General features: G+C 42.4%; 2 protein-coding genes across 3 annotated transcripts; both read right to left on the bottom strand.

Moving 5' to 3' along the window:
- Positions 1-398: 398 nt before the first annotated feature.
- On the bottom strand, positions 399-3322 carry pih1d2 (PIH1 domain containing 2). The gene is made up of 5 exons (XM_085371766.1): positions 3140-3322; positions 1404-1530; positions 1090-1329; positions 680-951; positions 399-533 (listed from the first exon to the last, which is right to left on the bottom strand). The coding sequence occupies exons 1-5, from the start codon at positions 3320-3322 to the stop codon at positions 399-401; spliced, it is 957 nt and encodes a 318-aa protein (XP_085227892.1).
- A 376-nt stretch (positions 3323-3698) lies between these two features.
- tmprss5 (transmembrane serine protease 5) lies at positions 3699-14185 on the bottom strand. 2 transcript variants are annotated; one of them, XM_085371760.1, is made up of 13 exons: positions 14090-14185; positions 12865-13003; positions 12444-12524; positions 10531-10644; positions 10021-10156; positions 9688-9801; positions 9537-9580; positions 9210-9372; positions 8891-9075; positions 7904-8002; positions 7629-7771; positions 7393-7545; positions 3699-3849 (listed from the first exon to the last, which is right to left on the bottom strand). In XM_085371760.1, exons 1-13 carry the CDS (start codon positions 14090-14092, stop codon positions 3841-3843), a joined length of 1383 nt encoding a protein of 460 aa, XP_085227886.1. In that variant the 5' UTR covers positions 14093-14185; the 3' UTR covers positions 3699-3840. The 2 variants fall into 2 exon arrangements, with proteins under 2 accessions (XP_085227886.1, XP_085227885.1); XM_085371759.1 differs by lacking the exon at positions 3699-3849 and having other exon boundaries at positions 7337-7545.
- Positions 14186-15612: the final 1427 nt, after the last annotated feature.

The raw sequence follows: 15612 nt of genomic DNA, 5'->3' as shown, positions 1-15612 counted from the left end.
CTCACGCGCCCACACATTAATAAACAAAATCCACAGATTGTCATTAAAGTCAATTAATTTTTTGGGGGGGGGTGGGGGGGGGGGTTAGAATTAAATTTGCTGCTGAGCCTCAGCCCACACAGCACAAAGGGACACTGTTACATATTTGTTTCACAAACATGTTGCTCTTGGAAATGGATCAATTTACACGCAAGCTGTTTATTGTTAGTTAACTTGAATTCTGAGGCAGAATACGAGTCCCTCCACAGCACAATGCGCTCTCAGTGCTTTTTTCCCTTTTTTTTAATTTGTACATTGCACAACAGGAGTTTTGTTGTTTTTGTTTGAGGCATTTTCAATGCCAGTGTTTAGCTAGCTTAACAAACACTGCACATTTGTTTCTTAATTAAGGAAAATGATCACAAGACATTCACTTTCAATGTAAGTCTTCGTTTCTTCTTATTAAAGATGGCAGACGCGGTGTCTTCGTTTACAGTTTTTGGGAAGTCCACAAGCAAATAGTAAAGATCCTCCACCTCCAGTAAGACGTCATCCTGCAGAGAAAAATACATCCAGTGTGCTACTAAGGCTCGCTTACAGGTCGATTATGTATTTCTTATGACATCCAGCTACACACTGACACACACTGGATTCTAAAGTGCTTCGTTATAACTGTTCAATGGAGTGTGTAACCACTAACCTTGGACATGCTCAGCTGGCATTCTGACATGGAACAAACCATTGGCAGCTCCACCGTCAGTTCCACGCTGTCAGGAACTCCTGCTGCATCGGTCTTCACCTCGAGTCGATACTCTGGCTTCTGAGGCTCTACAGAAGCGGCTGAGATGACATGGATCAAATCCTTCTTTATTTTCTCTGCAGGCCTAAAGATAATTTGAGGAGCAGAGTCCTCTTGGTTTTCTGATCGTAGGGAGGAGATGTGCTGCAGGAGGGCAGCTGGTGTCTGACCGGCTGTAAAAAAAAAAAAAAAAGGACTATGGATTATCAGGAAAATTGTTTTAGGAGGTGAAAGGAGAGTGGGTAAAGAGCATGGGTTCAACATAAAGTGCTTATCAAAGCTTGTCAGGGTTGACAGTCTTATTGCATTACCTGTGTTGGGTTGTTTGGGGGCACTGGACAACTTCTGAAATCCAAGCCGGCAGTGCAACTCATCTGGGCTACTATTTGGGCTACTGTTGACAACTCTGTACTGCTGTGATAACGTCATCCCAAGCTGCTTCTGGGCAAAGCTCAGGGCCAGCATATAGACCTGGTTAATCTCTGCTTTGTTCTCCCTACTTTCCTGCAGCAACACAGGATTTAATGCCACATCCAGCACAGTATACCAGCCTGTAAAGGAAAAAGTATGACTTTCTTGCTTGTGTCATGTAATACAAATGGCAGGTCTGCAGCTTGACACACACCTTGATCTTCATTTGTGCCTGTTTCCAGTTTTCCAGTGTACACTGGTAAAGGCCTGCTGGGATCCTGAGGCGCAGGCACACGTTTCCAGCCGCATATGTTGATGTACAGCAGGCCTTTCTTTGGTTTCTGTCACAGAAACACAGTGCTGTCAAAAGGATCTGTCAAAACAAATTCAATTTCAAAGTTCTAAGTGGATAAAAGTCTAGCATCTTTGCAGAGTGAAGAAAAAGCCTGTGTTTCTCGTGCAGCCTGTGTATTTTAGGATATATAAAGCAAGCACAGCTTACAGCTCCTCAGCAGAAATATTTTTAGGTTATTACTTTACTCTTGGTTGGATAAAAACAAGAAATTTGATGACAAAGCTTTCACAGCTTGTAATGGACTACACTAATTAATAGGACTAGAAGTTATAATCCCTATCAGTATAACACAGACCTGAGTGGGTTGGAGAAGTCCTCTAGATGGGGTGTTTGCTGCTGACCATGTGGGTATGTATCTGTCAGTGCGACACATCATCAGCTTTGTACCCCAGCTTCATAGTGCATTTCCGTAATTTCTCACAAGATTCCCTCAGCCAAAGCAGACCCACCACAGGGTGATCAGACCTGGGTGTATTTCACATGGCACCCACCAGTAATTTGGCAGGCCACACGGTCTCCTTCTGCTTCAGCCAGCCCCTGTGACTACTTTCTTTTGACAAGAGTGGCAAGCTTTTTGATTAACTTGTACTAGGCTTCCCTTCCTAATGCCTACTTCCTTCGTCAGTCTTACTGTGGAGCTGGCTGCAAAACCCCTACAGGCCACTTACACTGAATGGACTTCCACTTTCCAGCCTTGGTCCTCTTCCTCAGCTTGCTCATGCTTTTTTCTTGTCATATGCCTTATTGATTGCATCCTCCCAAGGGACGATCAGTTCTACAGTGAAGACAGACTGGCAGGAACTGGACCAGAGAACCAGAGCTGGGTCCAGGTTGATTTCAAGTGTAAAGGTATTTCAGAAAGACGGGGTTGACATGCTATTTCTCACCTTCCCAGATGAAGGTTGTTTGTTGCAGAAAGGTGGCTTTAACTTCTAATGAGCTGCAGTTAGTCTATACTCTCCTGACTAATAGCTACCGACAAGTTAGTTGGTTATGTCACCAAGTATATCCTCCATGTGTTAGACTGCTTTTGCAGCCCACCAGGATGTGTTTGAGGGTTGCAAACAAGTAACAGACTGCTGGAGTGAGCAGTACATCATATGTGGGCTGTTTTGTTTTCATATTCCATAGCTCACTACATTTGATTGTTCTTCCTTTTTATTCCTTCCCGCATCATTCAGCGGCCTTGCTGAAGTTAGGGGACTGCTGTTGCACATCTAGTTGATTCCTGGCAGTCCCCCTCCTCCATCAGATGCCTGCATTACTTGGGTGAGCCTTTTGCAGAGTAGGTGCTGTTCCCAATCCAAATTCTCCTGTAATGTAATTTCTTGTACCAATGACAGGACCTGGGACACTGAATCTTTTTTTTTTTTTTGATGATGGGTACTGAGCTGTATCCTACCTACCTACATTTTCTGATATGACAGTTAACTTTCCCTAATTTATGTTTGAATTTAGAGTATTAATTTATGATTGGAGGAATAAAGGTGGGCTTCCTTTCTAGCTGAACCAAAGAATGTGATGAGCAACACCTGTATGGACCACAGTATGGACTGGGGCCTACACAGGAAGGAGCCTTCACGAATGAAACTCACCAGTATTTCAGTGCAGAGGCAGGAGTCCAGCTCGGGCGGCGCTCTGAATTCAGCTCCTTCCTTTATCTGTTTCTCTATAAGCGTACGGTAGGCTGCAGGGTCATTTTCAGAGAGATCATCCAGCATGGACCACAGTTTGCTCATCTGCTGCAAAACATCCTCTGTACTGCCAGTGGAGCACATGTTAAGGTAACTGTCGTACTTTTATTACCTAGCTAACTCTAGCTAGTTGGCAGAAAAAGTTTGTGCGTCAGAAAACCAGCCGGTCAGCAGTGTTATAGAGGAGCATGTGTTATAGAAACACCTTAAATAGCCGACAAATATGGAGCAGTATCACACAAATATTAATTTAAAAAAAAAATCCTCAACTAATTACGTTCTGTAGCTCATTAGTTGTAATCGCTAACACTAGTTAGGCCAATGTTGTCAGTTGCCATAGAAACATAACACTGTTGCCACCAGGCGGTGAGATGCGGAACTGCGGCTCAGAAACCACACATGACAATAAGAAGCATAATTTATTTTCAATACATGAAAAACATAACGTAAAAATGCATGTTGATGTTTTCAGTCTGTCTTTATGTGTACATTATATAACTGACATGTAAAATAAAAAGTATCATGTATAACTGTAGTTTTCTAACGTTTCCACCAGTTTCATCAGAAGCTTCCTTCTTTTTGTTGTATTTCATGAGCCCTCCTCAGTAATTCTGCAAAAAAAAGGAAAGAATTAATATTAGAAATCGCTGTTCTGTTTTACAGTTTCCATCTCAATCCGGCTGAAAATACAAAAAGAAAGAAATTCAAATAGCGGCATGGATGAATCTAATTAGCGCTTTCTGCAGTGTAGTGATATAAGAATTTATTGTAACATTTTAGATAAGTAAAAGTATTATCCCTGTAAAAAAAGAAAAAATTCCATGATATGTAAATATCCTCAGTTCAAAGAGCTGTTACTAGCAGGGTACTTCTACAAAAACAAATGACCTATTTCACAGGCTTGCTTTGATGCATTTCTTTCTACATAATGTTTTAAAACTGGCAAAAGTGGAGCTAACTTTTTAATATATAATATATTAGGGGTGCAACAATACACAAAATTCACGGTTCGGTTTGATACTTTGGTGTCACGGTTTGATATTTTTTCGATACAAAAAAATGTTCATGCCTTTTTAATTTGTCATTTATTAAATTTTCACGGCACATTCCGCCCCACATCTCTGTGCGTTCATCATTTGTTTGAAGCCAGCTCACCTCCTGCAACTACTTTTCCGAGAATACGTGCTTCTTTTGCGGTTCGAACTCCTTCTGACATTTCTTTGGAGGTGGAGGAACATCACAGTAATTGCTTAAAGGAGCTTGCTTCTTCGACATCTTTAAGAGTTCTAAACAAATGTCTGTCCTCCTCCTGAAAATCTTATGTATGCAAACGCGTTGCAACTTCTTATCTTGTGCCCGTTTTTTATTTTGACAGCGAATACGCACCTGCGGACCACTTATGTGCAGCCCTGGTTATTTAGCTCGTCATATTGCAGCCACAGAAATTCTTTTGTCCATGAAACCATAAAGCTGCACTTTCTTTTTGCCTTATAGTCTGATTTATCATAACTTTTCCGTTTTGTGGTAAGCTTTTCTTTGGCTGTCACTTCTTCACCCTGACCTGTCTTATTTGGCTCAGCAGAACTAAAATATTGTGGCGAGCTCAGACAAGGAGGAGACGGAGGTATCGTTTGGTCTTGCTTCCCGTGAGCTAGCCAGGGAGCACAGCCGTTTATTGACATCTGCAGAAGAACACTGCCGCTAGCTAACTGCTCAGCGCGGCAACAGCACAGCAACAACAACAACACACAGGGCGCCCTCTGACCCCGGAAGGACACACCGTCGCAGCGAGAGGGCGTCACCCGTCACTATGGCAACATAAACAAAACATAACTGTACAAACAGAACCCCGAACAGCCCTGACCAGCTACTTAGCCCCCACCTAAGGGGTCAGTCGTCCCCGACGACCCCATTACCCCACACAAAGTCCTGCAAATGTCCAGGTGCCTTCTTATGGCGCACCGGCCGGTCACGACCGGCGGGGGAAAAGTCACTCGGGTCAGAACATGGGGTGCCACCATCATCCCACTTCTGACACCAATGTGGCGAGCTCAGACAAGGAGGAGACGGAGGTATCGTTTGGTCTTGCTTCCCGTGAGCTAGCCAGGGAGCACAGCCGTTTATTGACATCTGCAGAAGAACACTGCCGCTAGCTAACTGCTCAGCGCGGCAACAGCACAGCAACAACAACAACACACAGGGCGCCCTCTGACCCCGGAAGGACACACCGTCGCAGCGAGAGGGCGTCACCCGTCACTATGGCAACATAAACAAAACATAACTGTACAAACAGAACCCCGAACAGCCCTGACCAGCTACTTAGCCCCCACCTAAGGGGTCAGTCGTCCCCGACGACCCCATTACACCACACAAAGTCCTGCAAATGTCCAGGTGCCTTCTTATGGCGCACCGGTCGGTCACGACCGGCGGGGGAAAAGTCACTCGGGTCAGAACATGGGGTGCCACCATCATCCCACTTCTGACACCAATGTGGCGAGCTCAGACAAGGAGGAGACGGAGGTATCGTTTGGTCTTGCTTCCCGTGAGCTAGCCAGGGAGCACAGCCGTTTATTGACATCTGCAGAAGAACACTGCCGCTAGCTAACTGCTCAGCGCGGCAACAGCACAGCAGCAACAACAACAACAACACACAGGGCGCCCTCTGACCCCGGAAGGACACACCGTCGCAGCGAGAGGGCGTCACCCGTCACTATGGCAACATAAACAAAACATAACTGTACAAACAGAACCCCGAACAGCCATGACCCACTACAATATATATCCTGCTGCTTTTACACACGCACTCACATAACGCTCAGCGATTCTCTGCGCGATCAACCTCTCACATGTTTAAGCTTGCTGCTGGAGATTTCACTTGTCATGTTTGCATAGTAAGCTAACGATTGATAAGACAATGTCAGAGGAATTGGTGCACAAATTATCATCACTCACCAATCAGTGCTGTCGCTCTCTATACACAGTTTGCGCAATTGCAAAGTGAAAGCAAAAAACAAGCGCAAATTCAAATGCGATTTCAATATGTCACATATTGGCAGTGGCTCACCGATGCCAATGACATAATTACCCAGCTACATTTCCGAAAGAATACAAAAGCATTGACATATTTTTCCTTCCTATGATAGCCCGACGGGCAGGGCAGATAGATTTTGGTAGCACGACTGGAAAAATCGCTAGCCCCAGGACATTAGGCAGGCGATTTTGCGAGCCCTGTATCTTATTGAGGAATCACTCATCTTTGGAAAAGAGTTTATTACAGAGAAATGGCTCTTTCCAAAATAAAAGCTATACTATACGCTTCTTCTGGGCTATATTCTCAGCAGCATATTAAACATATCAGGTCCCCATAAGGAGAATCATGTGCTAACGGCTGTCTAAATGACTCGGGTAAAGTTTGTAGCATGCGTGCTTGTTGTTTTTGTCTGCTTCCACTTGTCTTTGCACTAGGATGTCGGTGTAAATGTGCAGTCATATTTGTTGTGTTCCCACTAGTGCTGTCAGCGTAAATCTCGTTGAAATGACATTAACGCCACAACACGGCAAATCTCCGTTAACGAGCTACTGGCCCACATGGGGCTGGACGGCCAACAACAGCGCTAACACACTAGCTCCCACCCATGTAATTGAACATTGCGTGGTACATCCAACATACTGTTTTACTTTAGTCCATGACGCGCTTACCTTCAGGGTCATACGTCACATCTGGCCAGATCTGAATGAGGGTGGGGGAGGTTCAAATTGCCATGTTGCAAGGAGAGCTTAACTTCTGTCTCGCTAGCTTGCCCTGCGCTCAGTGAATCTGCGTTCGACTACTCCGCCTAGGCTGCACTGTCGAGCGCAGATCCACTGAGCGCTCAACACAGACAGCATCGTCAGAAGGAAAGTTGATAAAATAAATCAAAGCACTGTATCGAACACACACACACACACACACACACACACACACACACACACACACACACACACACACACACACATATATATATATATATATATATATATATATATATATATATATATATATATATATATATTCTTTTGAGATCAATAAAGAAGTATCGAATGATACTAAACCTCTGTGCTGTCCTGTAAATAGTTAGTTATTCTCCACTGTAGAATTTAAAAATGCTGTTTACCTCTATCATCTCGTAGATCCAGCCCAAGAATTTGGCCACTTTGGTGTAAACTCCAGGATGATTGGGCTCAGCACAGCCTGTTCCCCAGCTGACGACTCCCACCAGCCTCCATACACTGTCATCCTGGCAAACCAGAGGGCCCCCACTGTCCCCCTGGAGAGGTAGACCCAAACACTGTTCACTGCATCTACTCATAAAAGAGAAGCTAAATCTAGTGGTCAAAACAAGCCTCTGACCTGACATGCGTCCACTTTTCCTTCTGTGTAGCCGGCACATAGCATCCGTGCTGTGATCTCTCCATTGTACATGCAGGAGCTGTTGCATTTCTTTGTGCTTATTATTGGGACTGGAGCCTCTTTCAGGGTGTCGGGTGAATGAACTACGGGTGAAAGTTTCAATTTAGGACTGCTCCACTAATACACTTGGCTCACTCTGTCACCATCTGAGTATGGATTAGATTTGTAGCAGAGATGCATTTGTTTAAGAGCAGAGCAGTGTAGTAACATCTTACCCCCGTCGGGTTGTGTGTATCCCCATCCAGAAATCCAGCATTGTGTTCCTCCTGGAAGGTCATAGTCGTACTGAGGCAGGCAGATGGGCCTGATTGTGTCTAGTCAAAAGGAGGAATTTTGCCTCTTAATACATTTAAATAGTTACAAGAGACATTAAGTTGTACTGCGAATATGGTTGGATTCATAAGTCATGTTAAGGAGTGTTATAAAACCACCCTTCACTGAGACGTGTTTTACCACGTTTAGACTTCAGTGTTTATCACAAGAAAGCTGTTTTCTCTTTAGTCTCTACGCTCATATCAAATCACAGCTGAAAAACAAGGAAGCTTTTATGATAGAGAAGCCAACTGTGGTCCTGTATACAACATAAAGAAAGTTGTCTCCCACTGAGATCAGAGCAAACAAAAAGGTAGCAGCCATACAAACTCACAGAATAACTTAAATATAACCGAATCTACATAAAATGCATCGTGTACAAAAATAGCCCTGCGTCTCTCTCATTGGATTCTATATGATGGCCTGATTTTTTTGTTTTTGTTTGTTTTTTTACACTGTACAGTATTTGCATATTTATGTATTCTGTCCTTTGGAAGCTACATCTGTAATTCGGTTCATTTTTATTTATGTCAATTCAAAACAAGTCATTTCAAGGCTCCTTATGTTGTAAGGTAAAGAAGAAACAAAATGACAAAGACAGACCTAAAGATCCCTCAGGATGTCTCAAAACATCTGGAGGCAGTGCTTTAATTGTTGCTGAGACCATAAGCTTATGTCTGAACAGCTGATTCTGTGAGATGTTAAAGATATTGGGATGCTTTTCATTTGAAGTGTATATCACTAGCAATACCACTTATATTGTTTATGATAAATTGTTATTAGCATATAAAAAGGTAAACTGAAGCCAAAGTACTTTTTTTTTTTTGTGTGTGTGTGTGTGTGGTTTTTTTTGTTTGTTTTTTTTTAAAGAGTGCTGCGATGAGACTGACCTGAGAAATTGAACGGGGTCCGCAGCTTCATCAGTGCTATGTCGCTGTCGTGGGTCCTGTGGTTGTAGTTCTTGTTGTAGATGATCTTCTCCACCGCGTATCCTGCATGCTGAGCTGTTTTAGCAGAGCTGCGAGTCACAATGCCAGCATAGACCACCCAGCTGGATATCTGAGGTAGCCTGTAGCTGACATTTGGGAAAAGAAAAGAGAGAGTAGATCCTGATACTGCTACACCGGTACAGCTGTTAATGACTGATTTTTATCCTTCATCGTGGCTCCAACCTCTGACCTTTAGTACTTGTCAGGTCAGCAGTCTTACTTGTGTACACAGTGGGCAGCTGTGACTACCCATTGACTGGTGATGATGGAGCCTCCGCAGGTGTGACGGTTGCTGTAGTAAAGGCTGACCTGCCAGGGCCACCTGCCCAGCGTGGCCTCCACGCCCCCGATTATCCTGGGTAGCTTTGCTCGTGTGCCACACTCTAGAGATCCATTCATCAAAATGAAACGGAATTGGGTTGGTCAGAAAGAGCAGCAGCAGACGCCATCATTCATCCTGCTCCCATATAAAGCTTTTGTACAAAAACACTACTGGCCTTTGTGCGAGGCGCAAACTCAAATTAAAAGTTAAGTTTAATTTGCTCACCAAAACACTGCAAAGCGATAACCTTCCCTGTGATACAACTCCTCCTAAATGAAAATAAATTGGGTAACTAATGATGCATAATTAATGTATTAGCGGACGCAATTTTCCCTGCACCATTATGAGTGTGATGTCCTCTGACAGATTGCCTTACCTGAACTGCCACATATTTTCCAGGCTGCTCTTTTGTTCTGAGGTAATTTGTATGAAGCCGTCAGTGTAGTTTGGCCCGATATCAGTAAGGTTCACTCCTTTATGCTTGGTCAGTCTGGTAAGGGAACATTTGAAAAATGGGTGGGAGTGAGTATTGCGATAATTTAGTCTCATGAGGTGTGAAGCAAGATTGTAAATGAGGTATTAATAGATCATAAATAAGGCGAGCCTTCAACCTAAAATTAAACCAAGTTAGAGAATGGGCTCTCAGCTTTTTTAAATGGTGCTATAAAGAAGCAGCATGTGATCCTCGCAGACTGCGGAAAAGCATCACCTCAGATAACCCAGCTGTCTGCAGACCAGTGTTCCCAGCGAAGAGTTCCACCTCTCATAGCACACTGGAAGCCAGGTGGGCAGCTTCCCCAGCTGGATCTCCAGGAGGGAGTTCTCGGGACTGATTCTGTAAAACACTGAACCTGATTGATTGAAAATCCCTCCAGAGACAAGCTCTCAGTCAACGTTTATGATCAAGCCCCTTCTATGAGTGGGAAATGATTAGGGAAAACGCAAGTATCTATGCTAATGTAGTCAGTAGAAACAGATTATTATGTGTGATGTTTTCATGTCGGTCAATGGGCATCTCTCAGGAGTGAAGAGAAGACAACAAGTAGCAGCTGCTGAATTTTAATTTTTGTTTCTATTCAATTAAGAAACACTTCAGAGGTGACCCATGACCTGATTTAATGAAGCACATACAATAAGCTAAGCAGCCACACATTAACGTGCTGCATTATAATTCATAAAACAGTGAAAGAAACGCTACCACGAGGGAGTACACACAGACCTTTCCGCGAGTCAGATACGGAAATATCCTCCGTCACATTGCAGAAGGATGTCTCCTTTGTGTCCCCGAGCCCCACTGGACTTTGGGAGGACGATGGCCTCAGCAAAAGTTTGACTAAAAGTGGATTAAAAGAGATAATCTTTTAATCAGGCTGCAAAATGGGCAGCAAAACATTGTTGATTTTTCCTAATATTACCAGATTATCTGAATGAGAACCCAAAACAGACCAGCGTCTGGGACAGCATTAAAATGTCATTAAATATTGTTCATTTCTATCTGCAAATCCAGCTAATTAGAAAACAGCTAATTTAAAAAAAAAGATTCATTTTTTCAAAATGCATTTTCTCTATCTTAACTTGAATGTTGTCGCATGTTTCCATCAAATTTGAGAGACTTCAATGCAGTGAATAAAAAATCTAAATTGGGGCAGCTGAGCCCAACATTGCCCTGATTTTTAGCTGGTGATTATAGTAAGGCTCCAAAAACACAAACCATTTAATGAATTATCAATTTTTCATGTTGTCCATTAAAATTGTTTGACATTTTAAAAAAAGTATCAGTTTACTTACACCAGAAGTCTGAATCAGGGAAATATCATTTCAATGCAATGATTTGCCAAACAATAAAAATGTGTGTTTAACTACTAGCTATACAAAGACATATGAAAAGTTTATTATTTCTTAAAACATATTCTCACTTGATTTTAAAAGTTCTGATGAGAGCAACAAAACCCTGGAAAGGTTGTGTAAGACTAGATGAGAAAAAAAAACTTGAGAGGAAGATCTCACAGCTGATTAGTTTAATGAGTAACATGATTGGGGATAAAAGAGCATTCCAGAGAGGCTGACTCTTTCAGAAGAAGAGAGACGGGTTCACAACTCTGTGGGCAAATAGTTCAACAACTTCAGTGTAATGATTCTCAGTCTAAAACTGCAAAGGACTTAAGGAATGAGGTATCTACTGCACATAATATCATTAAAAGATTCAGAGAAGCTAAATAAATGTATGGAAAAGGGTTAAACAAAAACAATCTTGAGTTGCTTGAACTGCATTAAAAGCGGGTTAAAATAAAAATCAGTGAATGGACTCAGTAACACTCGGGTATCTGCAAGTACAAGCTAAAAGATGAAGAAATGCCTCACGATTCTCTGGGCCCGAGCTCATTTGAGATGGACTGAGGCAAATTCTGTGGAAAACTCTTTTGTAGTCTGACTAATTAAAAATCTGAGATTGTTTCTAAAAACCATTTTCCTCTGAGCTAAGGAGGAGAGGGACCAATGCACATCAATGCACAGCTAAAATGCCAGCATCTGTAATGGTATGGGGATCCATTAGTGGACATGACGTGCGTGAAAGGCACCGTTATTGCTGCATGCAGAGAAGAGGTTTTAGAGTAGCATATGCTGTCATGCAGCATAACAATGCAACAATGTGGTTTTCAGGTCAGATTTATGGGTGTTTCAGCAAGACAATGCCAACCCACATTGTACACATATTATAACCTCATGGTTCTGTGATATGAGTGCAGACATGTCAGCCAATTAAATCACTTAGGAAAAGCATTTAGGTACCGGGACTAAAGCTATTGGTCTCCTTGGTGTTGTTAACACAAAAAAAAATGATGCAGCCTTCTGAAACATGCTGGCACGTACTAATTTAAACTGCAGCATTCCAACTAATGATGTCTCCGGGAAGTTTTCAAAACTTTGACAAGCAGCTCCTGCTGTATATGTATCAAGAAAATAATTGAACCTTTTAAATGCTAATATTCAATAAGCTCTGTCTAAATTTACATTGACCTTAAGATTCACAGGCGTTTAAGTATCTCAAACTGGGCCGTTTGCGCATTCATTTCCACTTCCTGTTTCTTACTGAGCTCATTTAGAGATTCTTTCACAGACACAATGACTCACCTAGAAACCAGACACCTACAACCAATCCTCCGAGAAGTCCGACTGCGCACACCGCTGCCAGCAGCCTCACCAGCCTGTGAGCTAAAGCAACAGTTAATACTGGAGTTAATGCTTGTTGAGCTCCGATGGGAGCCGAGAGAAACTGTTAAATGTCAGCCATTAGATATTGCACACAGATGCACAGCACAGAGACAGTTAGATTTATTAAACACTAAATCTACAGGCTAGGCTTTCACAAGAAAGCGCTGCTGTACATCTTGGCACTGCATTGCAGATGTTGTGCAACAGTACAAAGTCTCATTATTCCATTTAAAGCAACGTGTTAGTGTTGTTGTTGTTTTCTTTTTTGCACAAATGGAGCAAGATTGTTATTGAAGTCTGATGTCTGATGCCCATCGGGCGGTGCACTGCTGGAGCTTACCTTGAGTAGTAGACTGAAATCCTTTTAACCAGCCTTGCACTCCTTTGGCCCCTGCAACTCCCGCTGTTTTCTCAGAGTGAAAGGGATGACTGACAGCCACTGGGTTTTCAATCACTGATAATGTGTCTCCATCAAGACTCTGCAAGAACCCCAGTGGACATGTCAGACCTCAACTTCCATTCTATTCTTGTTTCATAAAGTTTTGCTAAGTTTGCTTACTCAGGACAAAAACTGTGTTCTGACCATTCGCTCATCAGCAAGAGTCTGCCTGTCACGCTCTGTCAGGTTTAATTAAGAGGACAGGTGTTTTTTTTTAACACCGACCGGTCCAGATGTATGGAGTCAGATTTGTACAGGTGTGTGTCACCTTTCTTCCTGGGTGATTAAAGTATAATGAGCTCGTTCAAGTTATTTTTCTATGCATTGGACTACACTTAATAATATGAGGCTGTGTTTTCTGTTTGTATTTTAGGAGATTTTCTTTTATTACTTTGATGTCTGAGCGTCTGTTTGTGATTGTGGAAGTAGCATCTGCTTCTAAAAGCAACATATTGAGAGCACTGCAGTAATTATAATAAAGCTCTCCATAAATGTGAGATGCAGACTTGGAATTATACAATTACAGCACGCAGTCAGTCTAAATAAATCCCATACCATCTGCTGTCATGTAACACTGTGGTGTTTGACGCAAGCTAACATGTGATTTTGGATATGTAGTTTTTGTAGTCCAGGACTGGGGGCGGTTTCAGAAATATAGATTTAGGTAAACCTGTGCTGTGCAAAGAAGCGTTGTCTATTTTAAGCATGACTGTGGCACAGTGAATTCTGGTTAAATTAAAACTTTTATCGAGCAACGATCAGCTCCGTTTACCCCCGGCAGAAAATGTTTGGATCAAACAGACGTTTTACCACTGATGCCCCTGATTGATACCGTTGGGCTTATGTTTACCTGGGGCTAAGGTGTCATTTCAGTTAGACTAATCTATGAGTAACCAAGACTGGTTTCAGAAAGTATCTTTGTGAGAAATTTCACACGGCATTAGGTCAACAGACACATTATTTCGAAAGAGAGGAAGCATTAGAAGGGGACAAACTGCTGTTTGAGTAGTTTGAAGAGAAGGGTCTAGGTGTAAAGAGGAGGTAACAGTTATGTTGTTGTCAGGCATGCATACATTAGACGTACGTTAGGAAAGGTGTAGTGAATGTCGAGTTCCCCTTTTCTTACCATGTTTTCCTTGCATACGGTCCTGAAGAAGAGTCAGCAGTGTCCGTGCTCATCTGTAGGCCTGCGCTCGTGGTGCAAAGGTCTGTCCCGCTCGCAGTCGATGCACCATTTGCCATTTAACAGAATGCAACTCTGGATTTTCCCTTCACAAAGAGACAATGAGGTCAGCAGCGGTGGCACAGAATGAAGCTGTTGTTTGTCCGGGGGAGGTGGGGGTCGTGGGGCCTGTGGAAGCAAGCTGAAACGGGCCTTTGTAGGAGGGGAGCATCTCCAGCGAGATGCGAGGTAACACTTTTCACCTGTGCCAAAAGATTGTCTATTTTCACCCGAGACACGTTATTACCTGGCAGTTTGTAGGTTCTGAGAAAAGGTCATTATTGGAGATTGTTGAAAAGTCTCACATCACGTCAATCCGCATGATTTGAAATCCAAAGCTATCATCTCAGCACTCAAGAACAAAATGAAGTCTGTTCTGTCTGCCTGCTGACAGATTAGACTTTCTCTTCTCTCTTCACTTTTTAACTGACACGCCGTCAATTTTTTTTCCTTGTTTTTCTGTATTTTGAACATCTTCTTTGTGTTATTAGGTGATTATAAGTGACCCCAATGACTCGTTTATTCCAAAAATAGATGAAATAATTAACAGCGGAGATGAAGAAAATGTGAACTGTTTGAAGAGGGTGATAAAATATCTCGAACTCTCTCGGAGAGGAGCTCAGAGTCCGCCATTAATTCATTTCCTGAAGAGACATTAAATTCCTATTCCGAGGATACGGTGAATTAGACTTGTGTAGCTAAAAGAGCATTTGATACAGGATTACTTATTTCTGTCATATTGATGGTATGGGATTAGAGTCCAGGTGAAGTGAACGACTGCCAGGAAGAAAATTCCTCCTCGTCTGACTGTCAGGGCCAAATCCAAAAGATGACCCACATCTACTCGGCTCATCTAACAGGTGTCATATGGAATTATTTGGAAATCAAACACAGAGAAATGAGCATAGCGGCAGCACCGTAAATTGCATGTAATGGAACCGCGGCTGAAATTCATATTGGTAGGGCTGTGAGGTTAATAATATTTGATGATATTAGCGTTGAGCTGAATTGTTCTATTGCAGACTCAAACAAGAGCGAGGAGAGCGTAGCTGCTGTTTGGTCATTTTCACAGGGATTTCATGTCTCCCTCTTCTGGTGAAATTTGTTTTCTCAGACAGCCGAGTAAACAGTGATTTATATAGCTGCCATTCACTTGTGAGAAACTGTTTGCGAAGATGAATGAAGCCATTTTCAGTCAGGGATATGCACCTGCATTTGTTTATGTGTTTTGTTTTCTTGCATGCATCCTCCTTTTTGTTTTTTTTTTGCTTCTTCTGGTGCTACAATATGCAGTCTATGAATTAGCTACAGTACGAAAATGGCTTCTGCTTTCATATTTTGCAGAAATTTTCCACGTGTTTTATGGTTTTCTTTATACTGTCTTCTAACCTAATATAACAATATAACATATCATTTAATAGAAGTTT

The sequence above is a fragment of the Diplotaxodon limnothrissa genome, linkage group LG14 (genome assembly GCF_057381915.1).
Source record: "Diplotaxodon limnothrissa isolate DT_005_m linkage group LG14, D_limnothrissa_male_GT1.1, whole genome shotgun sequence".
NCBI lineage: Eukaryota > Metazoa > Chordata > Actinopteri > Cichliformes > Cichlidae > Diplotaxodon > Diplotaxodon limnothrissa.
The sequence above is the reverse complement of the archived record's forward strand: the minus strand, read 5'-3'. Positions and strand labels throughout refer to the sequence as shown.

What these genes read in the sequence shown, in the direction of transcription:
- pih1d2 (XM_085371766.1), bottom strand. Translation starts at nt 3,322, where the DNA reads ATGTGCTCCACTGGCAGTACAGAGGATGTTTTGCAGCAGATGAGCAAA. An exon ending in AGGCACAAATGAAGATCAAG is followed by an intron (nt 1,330 to 1,403) that starts GTGTGTGTCAAG and finishes TTTCCTTTACAG; the next exon opens with GCTGGTATACTGTGCTGGAT. An exon ending in GCCAGCTGAGCATGTCCAAG is followed by an intron (nt 534 to 679) that starts GTTAGTGGTTAC and finishes TTTTCTCTGCAG; the next exon opens with GATGACGTCTTACTGGAGGT.
- tmprss5 (XM_085371759.1), bottom strand. An exon ending in ATTTCAGTCTACTACTCAAG is followed by an intron (nt 12,525 to 12,864) that starts GTAAGCTCCAGC and finishes CTGTTGCTTTAG; the next exon opens with CTCACAGGCTGGTGAGGCTG. An exon ending in GAAAAGTGGACGCATGTCAG is followed by an intron (nt 7,546 to 7,628) that starts GTCAGAGGCTTG and finishes CTACCTCTCCAG; the next exon opens with GGGGACAGTGGGGGCCCTCT.